The sequence below is a fragment of the Anopheles moucheti genome, chromosome 2 (assembly GCF_943734755.1).
Source record: "Anopheles moucheti chromosome 2, idAnoMoucSN_F20_07, whole genome shotgun sequence".
NCBI lineage: Eukaryota > Metazoa > Arthropoda > Insecta > Diptera > Culicidae > Anopheles > Anopheles moucheti.
The window spans coordinates 32,061,625-32,069,464 of NC_069140.1; the positions used below are offsets into that span (position 1 = coordinate 32,061,625).

Consider the following 7,840-nt stretch of genomic DNA (forward strand, 5'->3'; position numbering starts at 1 on the left):
TGATTACGGGAAAACACGCGTGAGGATGCAGCATTGTCTGGGTGCCGGGATGGGGAGCGATTGGTTTTTCGGGGGATGCTGACGATTAAAACGATCCCAAAACGATCCGAACACAGAAGTACACCATCCAAAATCAAGCAAAAAAAAAAAAGAAAAGCTCATCATCACACATACGCACGCGAATAGCAATGGATATGCAGGAAGGAGAATATTAGCCCCCAAAAATTATGACCCCCCCCCCCCCCCCTCCTACCTTCCCCCTGCTTCACTTCCCGTGGGTGGAAAATTTGTTGAAAATCAAATTTACAAACTGCTTTCCGGATGCGTGAATTGTGAGCAAATTTGAAAGGATTAGCCGGTCCAGCCGGTGCCCAAAATTGCACCGCCCCCCCCGGCCGCCCGTTATCGGTGGTGTTCCGTCCGATGGTGACGCTTATTCGACCGCGTTTGGACGAGTTTTGGGCACAGAGGATTAGTGAGATTATTAATTAAAATCCGATATTATGTGTGCGATTATGCGCGATGATCGTGTAGTTTCAGCTGCAACGGTAGGAAATGGCCACGAGAGCGATCATTTATGGTAAGTATATAGCCATCGCTGATAAGCAGTGGCCTTATTTTCACATCGATAGAAACGGTTCTTCTATACGGAGTGGGCCCGGACTGTGTATGTGTACTAGCCGTACGGACGACTATAAATGCAACAGCAGCCTGCACTACGGTTGCATCAATCGTGCAAGTGCATCCAATCAGTCCGGTTCCGGTTCCATCCAACGTTTTCGGTGAGTTTGGTTCCACCACACGGGGACATCCCGCCGAGAGCCCTTATTAGTTGTAATAATCTATTTCTCATCATCTTACAGCAATGAAATTGCTGTGGTTTGTCGTGTTTCTGCTGGCCCTGGTTTGTGCGGCTTTCGGGCAGGAATGTCCGCAAGGTTTCGATCATCAGCAGGGCCAATGCGTAACGAAGCGGCCCGTGCACGGCGAATGTCCCGCCAACTCCAAGTACGACCTCAACAAGAACCTGTGCGTGTACACGTAGCACGTGCACTTCATACCTTCCGTCCGATGGATGGCGATGGTGGTGTGTGATTGAATAAATTTGCCCGTAACACACGAAACTCCAACTCCATTACGCCACGTTCCAACGCCATCGTGCGGTGTTTCGTTGGGACAAAACTTTTGCACGCCACACTCAAAAGTCCCCGGGGCTGATCCGAAAGTGTAGATAGTATGTAGTGCTTTAGCACTGGGCAGCCGGGATGCTTCTGGATGCTGTGAAATGCCGGGGAATTATTGCATCCAGCCGCGAGTTTAGCCGTGTGGCGATCGTCGTAGCTGCACGAAACTTTGTGCGGCGTATTAACGTGGTTAATGGAAGGAATTCGATGTTTACCATCGTGCGCAGGTGGCCTCGGCCATTTTGATGATTTTTGTTGGCAATCAATTCTTCTTTCATAGCTCAACAATCGCAATGGAACGACACGAAACGCCAAACATGGTTGCCCTTAGATGGTTGCTTTATTTCTAGTTGTGAACACACAGGTTAACTTTGGCGCTGTAAGTCGAACCCTTCGGGCAGTCGCCGTGCACTGGGCGCGGGCTGACGCACTTGTTGTTCTGCGACTTGAAGCCTTTCGGGCACGCATCACCAGCGATCATGCCGACGAGCGCGAGCAGGAAGGTGATGAACCACAGGAATTTCATTTCTAAATGGAAACAAAATAAGCGATGAGTATTCGGCAACTGTTCACTCGCAACTTAGCGAAACTTACTCGAAATGTAGGCTTCGGTTGGTTTTTATTCGAGGGGGGGTGCGTTGTAGCAAGCGTTCAATTTTGACTGTGCCGTTCGATTCGATGTATTGATGCTTTTATACCAGCACGGTTTGTTATGATTACAAGCAGGTCGAACAATTTTTTGGACACGTTGGTGGGGGGTTGTTTTTTTGGCTATAGGAGAGCAATTTTGTGAGCCATTATCAAAATGAATGAAATAATCATGCGAAGCAGATTTCTCCGGTAGAACCAACAGCTGTTCTTGACCCACTGATAACAGCACACGATTGGTAAACATTGAGTTTCAGCTAGAATATGTAAGCAAAAAAGGGTTATACAATCGTTGTATGTGCTTGTGATGAAAATGGGCCATCTTTTTATTGTGTAATATATACGACCACAAGAGATCTAACCTACTAGTAAGAATAAAGTTGAAACAAACAAACAAACAAAAACAGTTGACAAAAATCCGTACCGACACATTCGAATTGAAAACTTCACTACTGCCATCTGTTGGAATCAAATGAGAAAATCATCCTGATGGTATGCAATGGTTTTTTCAAACTTTGTTCCTACATTCACCCTGTTTGTATGCAATACGCATCACCTCTCCTATCGTAGTTCCGAAGACACGAACCCCGCGGAATTCTCCTGTACAGGCAGTTCCCAAGATACGCTTATATAGCGGAACCGCTATAGCCCGGGAAAATCCGTGTAAGTCAAATCCTGGTGCAATTTCGTTTATACTTCAAAGTCAGCGAGACGATTTCCTTTTCTGCACTTGATTTATTTATCGAATCAGGCGAGTTTTACAAAGATTGCATTAAAATAAATAAAAAACATACGTTTTATATGACGAAAACGGTATGGTCGACCAAATTTTCACCTTTTAGATTAGATTTGGTGCTATATACTAGCTTAACTGTCAAATTTCCAAAAACCGCGTATCACCGAATCCGCCTATAAGAGGAACCGCGTATCTCGGGGACTGCCTGTTGTTCGTGTAGATCAAACTCTTAATGTTGTTTCATTATGTTCAAATTGCATTCATCGCTTTTATAAAAATCTTGTGCTATACGGCACGGAAGAAAAACGTATGAAAAGAATATTTTTGTGTTTGGTACCCCGCTCTACTGCTCGAACTCAACCACGAATGACAACTACTCGAATGTTCATTGGGTGCTGGAATGTCAGACGAATGCTGTCAAAAGTGCCAGCTGTCAGTTTGTTGTTATTTTCGGCAGCAGGAAAATAATCGTGAACCGTGTTTGCGTGAAAATCTCGAGCTCCGTAGCGCGGTGAAAATGCTGGCTTCCCGTGCACTTTTGGTCGGAAGACTGCTGGCTCGTGGTGTCGCTGCCAAGAAGGTGAACCCCACTGGTCTTCGCAACCAGATCGTACGCCATGGACACGAGTAAGTGAGGCGGAAGCGAATGATAATTCCACCGTATTTCATTATGTAATTGTTTTGTTTTTCCTCTCTATCGTGCCGGCGAATCCTTGCTGTGGTTAAAACTGGCATTATTGGTACATCCATCGTCGTCTCCCATATCCGTACGATACGGACATAATCGGTTTCATGAAATGGCAGCTGGTCCTATCGAGTAAATGGTCCGAAGCCGGAGTTGCTGGCACGAGTTGGTGCGCAAGTCGCCGGAGGCTTCATGTGGTGGTGGATTCTGTGGCATCTGTTCCACGAGTACGAACACATTACGGTAATTATTGATTGGTAGCTTTGTCCAATTCCGAAACCATATATTTATGCTGCAACTTACACAAACATTTTAGGGTGAATTCGACTATCCCGACCCGTCTTCGTGGACCAACGCTGAGCTGGGTATTCCGGCAAGTGATTTGGACGAGTGAAGTTCACTGCCAGCAAATCCGTTCTCTATTCTGGGCTTTAGAACATCCATCAGATTCGGTTGTAAATAAACAGTGGCGGCTGTAGCGTAAACTGGAACTGGTGTTATCGAAACCGTGTTTCTCTTGGGTTGCAGGAAAATGGAAACAATTGAAACGATTCGGCAGTTAATGTAGCGATTGTTGAACTCTTTAAAAGGCGAAAGGATTTTATATTTTGGTTGGCTAGCTTCTTAAAAATGTTCGAAAGCGACCGAAGCTAGAAACATTACACGTTAGTCAATATAATAACAGAAGAAGAGCTTACATGTATCGATAATGGAACTTAGCTGTTTGAGAACTTATTGAACTATCAAATGAAAATTAGAATAACTATAGTGGAAGATCAATCCCATTGGTGGCCCAGGGCGGAATTGTAGTTGGGGTCTCAATTTAAAAACGATGAAGGAGGGGGGGGGGGGGGGGGGGGGCGTCATTAAGGCTCTTGAAATGCGACAAAACGAAAAGCGCAGTAAGAAGGGGCCCCTGAACTCACTTTGAATCATCCCCCGGGTAGTTCTTGCATATATTCAATAGTCGCCCAGGGGAACGAACGAACGGAAAGCATCCTTCATTTCGCTCAAACTTTCCGTCGGCTGGTACGAAATTCCATACAAACCAGCTGTTTTCAGATTTCCGATACCAGGAGAGCATGTTTTTCAAGAGGTAACACTTGCAGCTTGGGATAAATTTGCCCATCACTATTGCATATTCCGTGGATGCTCTCCTGGGACTATACATTCGGAAACTGGTAGTTTTCGAAGAAATTTTTCTGGACTAACAGGAAAATTAGCGTATAAACATTGCATACCTTTCGGCGGTTTTTGGGGCAAAATTGCTGTACTAGGTGATACCTCCGTGGATGCTCTCCTGATGCGTTTGTGTGGAATTTCGCATCTGCCGATGGGAAGTTCCGCTGAAAAAAAACAACTCCAAAATGCACTACCGCAGTGTAAAATGTTTCATATGAAGATCCACTAAACAGCACGTAAGTTCCAGTTCAATATGGCGGACTATCTTCGGGCTCAGACTCTAAACACAATTTAAAATACAAACCGACGCTTTACTGATGGTTTAATGTCAATGTTAATGATCACTGGACACGAATGAAATAAAATCATTCAAGTTGGTAGACGGTGCCCATCAATTAAAGGTTTTTTTTTTTATTTCTTCATGAACGGCCAGGCCGTATTTCTAATGAAAGGTTATTAATAACTAAAAGAGTTCTGAAAAAATAGGCAAAAAGTAGTATGAAAAAATTTAAGCTTCACACACACACAAACCCGATCGGAAGTAAACATATTTCTACTCCGCCACCTCCTGCCCTAATGGCGCTGACTCCGCAAGACTTTCTATTCACAATTTGTTATCATTTTTCTTCTGAGACGTCAGGATATTCTTTTGTGACCTCACACCTTCAATTAGCTATCCCATTCTATCCTGAAAATATCTAAAACAAACCAAAATTGGTTTCTAATCTAAATATGAAGCTTGAAGCCATCAGAAATATAATAATCATATCATTCGTTTCCATGATCTTGTCAACGGGCTTACCGGGAAAAGCATGAAGCAGCAATATGTTCACCATACGCCACGCTCGTCTTGAGCGTGACCATTCATCTGATTACGTGGTAAGGGTGATCGAAAGTCAGCAGGCGTACCGTCTTCTGCCCATTAACGCCACACGACCCCACCGGATCGATTAGAAAAGTGTTTAGCAAATGACCAGACCAGCAGACCATTTTCTTCCCATCAATCTTTGTCCAGCGTTAAACCGCGCACTGTTCCAACGCTCCAAGGCTAACCGTTCATACATGGTACTTGGATTGCCTGAAGGCAAACAATATCATCTTCCACCAGGCCAGTGCTGACGGACATCTGATATCTGTCACCGTCCACCATCGATTAGATGACCTCGCTTCTGGATGGATGGATTGGGGATGGTATCTTCGCTTGGGGGAATATTGGTTTTGATCAGAACCGAGGGCAGTCCGGCAACCGGCAGTCGAGATCTAATTGAATAAATTACTCGATTATTGATGACCTGGCCAATGTTGGCTAGGGGACGACATTCTACTGTCGCACGTTCGTGGAGAGGACGACCTTACCACCGCCGTCCGCTAGATTTCTATAGTTATTTTGCTATTAAAGATTGACGAAAATAATATCCCTTCGCCTTGATTCGTTCCACAGGGAATCGATGCTCGTTCCTACGAAATTGAATCCCACTCTGGGCTGGGTAATGTAAAGGCAAGATTATTCACTCCACCCTGCTATAAAACGCCGGTCTATTATTGAAAAGTGTTCACTTGCTCTTATGCTATGAGAATATAGGCATCATCTTGCAATAAAGATTTATATGGGTTGTCGTCCAAAAATTCGCATGGTTTATGTATGAGCGTAGGACAATAACTCGCTGTAAGGCGTTCGCTTCCGGTGCACGGGATTTACATTATTTATTTTCACTTCCAAGAATCATTGCCAATACGAAATATAGAAATGGCTAGAACGTATTACACTGCATCGGCCGATCAAACGGTAGGTGGAGTAGGCGGTCGCCTAGGGCCTCGCCGTATTGGGAGCCCCAAACAATTTGTGCCGATTGTACGATTTTTGGAAATTTAGTAGCGGAGTTAATTTGTTGCACAAAACCTAATTGAAAAGGTAAAACATTGATCGAAAATATCTTCCTTGGTTATATAAAACATTTGTTTCTATTTCTACTACGCAAGAGAAGTCGGCAGTGTACTCAAACTCCTTCTTCTTTATCGGCACGACATCTTCAGGATGTTTAAGCCTACCATTTCTAGTTTTTTTTTTACTTTATATACCCGTAGGATAGTCAGTGCTGCGTACGGAGGTTTGGTGGTCCGAATGAAATTTTTCCGTGGTCCTGTCTTGTGCAGACAGGCTGCGCTACGAATACACCATCTGGCCGCCCCGTGAACCCTTATATTTCCTTTTACTTCAACCTATTCATGAATTTTATTTCTTGAACTTTCCGTTTGAAATTACAACCTCATGGTTCTTGGAATACCATTTCTGTTTTTCTTGATTATTACTTATTCGAAGCTGGATTGTAGGTCCAGCTTATGTCCACCCATCCCAAACTGTCCAAACACTTCATCATATCCCCTTGTAGAATACTGTTCAAACTACATTGCTGTAATCTCGGTACCATTTGCATCGTTGTTAGACTGAAATTGTTCTTAAATTTCCAATTCCAAATCCATACGGTTTTAGATCATCGCCGCGAAATCGTTAATCTAAATTAAAAAAAGAACATGAAAAAAGAAATCAAGTATGCATTGATATAAAAACGATGTGTTCAGTGAAGAACCTATCATAGTAGTCTTGCTAAAACATTGTCGTGCGTGCTGAAAGCGATCTCGTTTTTTTGCATTGAAAACTCAGTTTGTTTGAGAAAAATTAGTGAGTGCTTTGTGGTGTTGTATCCCTATAATTTGCTACTGACTATCAAATTGTGCCTGAGGAGCACATAGTGTGTTTCATACTGATGTAAATGTGACGAAATGATCGCAAGTGTCTTCACAATGACCGACGAGATCAGCCCAGAAATTCTTGGATTTCTTGACGCACGGACAACCGATCTAAAACTGGAGCATCAAACTTCATACGCGAAGATCAAGCGAACGATCGAAATTCACATTAATATGTGCATGGCACGAGAGTTGACAAATTTGTCCAATGACCAAATAAACTGGGCAACTGTGAAAACCACAATACCATTGCCGCGCACACAATTGTTTTCAGATTTCCGATACCAGGAGAGCATGTTTTTCCAGAGGTGACATCTGCAGCTTGGTACAAATTTGCATATCACAATAAGTAAGATCAATAAAACGGAAAGCATCCTTCATCTCGCTCAAACTTTCCGTCGGCTGGTACGAAATTCCATACAAAACCAGCTGTTTTCCGATTTCCGATACCAGGAAAGCATCCACGGAAGAGGTAGCACCTTGTACAGCAATTTTGGTCGAAAACCGCCGAAAGATATGCAATATTTAAACACTAACTTTCCCGTTGGTCGAGTAAAATTTTGCAGCAATTTTGCTTAAAAACCGCCGAAAGTTATGCAATGTTTAAACACTAACTTTCCCGTTGGTCCTGAAAAATTTCTTCGAAAACTACCAGTT

The 7,840-nt window shown here is 43.5% G+C and overlaps 3 protein-coding genes across 3 annotated transcripts; 2 read left to right on the forward strand and 1 right to left on the reverse strand.

Annotated features, from left to right (window-relative positions):
• Positions 1 to 555: 555 nt before the first annotated feature.
• Positions 556 to 1,135, forward strand: LOC128299596 (uncharacterized). Its single transcript, XM_053035601.1, has 3 exons — positions 556 to 580; positions 633 to 782; positions 864 to 1,135. The coding sequence occupies exons 1-3, from the start codon at positions 556 to 558 to the stop codon at positions 1,043 to 1,045; spliced, it is 357 nt and encodes a 118-aa protein (XP_052891561.1). The 3' UTR covers positions 1,046 to 1,135.
• A 395-nt stretch (positions 1,136 to 1,530) lies between these two features.
• LOC128298417 (uncharacterized) lies at positions 1,531 to 1,782 on the reverse strand. Its single transcript, XM_053034168.1, has one exon. The coding sequence runs from the start codon at positions 1,708 to 1,710 to the stop codon at positions 1,531 to 1,533; it is 180 nt and encodes a 59-aa protein (XP_052890128.1). The 5' UTR covers positions 1,711 to 1,782.
• Positions 1,783 to 3,030: 1,248 nt separating this feature from the next.
• LOC128297874 (NADH dehydrogenase [ubiquinone] 1 beta subcomplex subunit 2, mitochondrial-like) lies at positions 3,031 to 3,971 on the forward strand. The gene is made up of 3 exons (XM_053033587.1): positions 3,031 to 3,195; positions 3,373 to 3,496; positions 3,570 to 3,971. Exons 1-3 carry the CDS (start codon positions 3,086 to 3,088, stop codon positions 3,645 to 3,647), a joined length of 312 nt encoding a protein of 103 aa, XP_052889547.1. The 5' UTR covers positions 3,031 to 3,085; the 3' UTR covers positions 3,648 to 3,971.
• Positions 3,972 to 7,840: the final 3,869 nt, after the last annotated feature.

Excerpts from the sequence above, each read along its gene's own strand:
- LOC128299596 (XM_053035601.1), top strand. The coding sequence starts at position 556 with ATGGCCACGAGAGCGATCATTTATG. Across the intron at positions 581-632 it reads CACGAGAGCGATCATTTATG|AAACGGTTCTTCTATACGGA; the intron begins GTAAGTATATAG and ends TCACATCGATAG. Across the intron at positions 783-863 it reads GGTTCCATCCAACGTTTTCG|CAATGAAATTGCTGTGGTTT; the intron begins GTGAGTTTGGTT and ends ATCATCTTACAG.
- LOC128298417 (XM_053034168.1), bottom strand. The coding sequence starts at position 1,710 with ATGAAATTCCTGTGGTTCATCACCTTCCTGCTCGCGCTCGTCGGCATG.
- LOC128297874 (XM_053033587.1), top strand. The coding sequence starts at position 3,086 with ATGCTGGCTTCCCGTGCACTTTTGGTCGGAAGACTGCTGGCTCGTGGT. Across the intron at positions 3,196-3,372 it reads ATCGTACGCCATGGACACGA|CTGGTCCTATCGAGTAAATG; the intron begins GTAAGTGAGGCG and ends ATGAAATGGCAG. Across the intron at positions 3,497-3,569 it reads ACGAGTACGAACACATTACG|GGTGAATTCGACTATCCCGA; the intron begins GTAATTATTGAT and ends CAAACATTTTAG.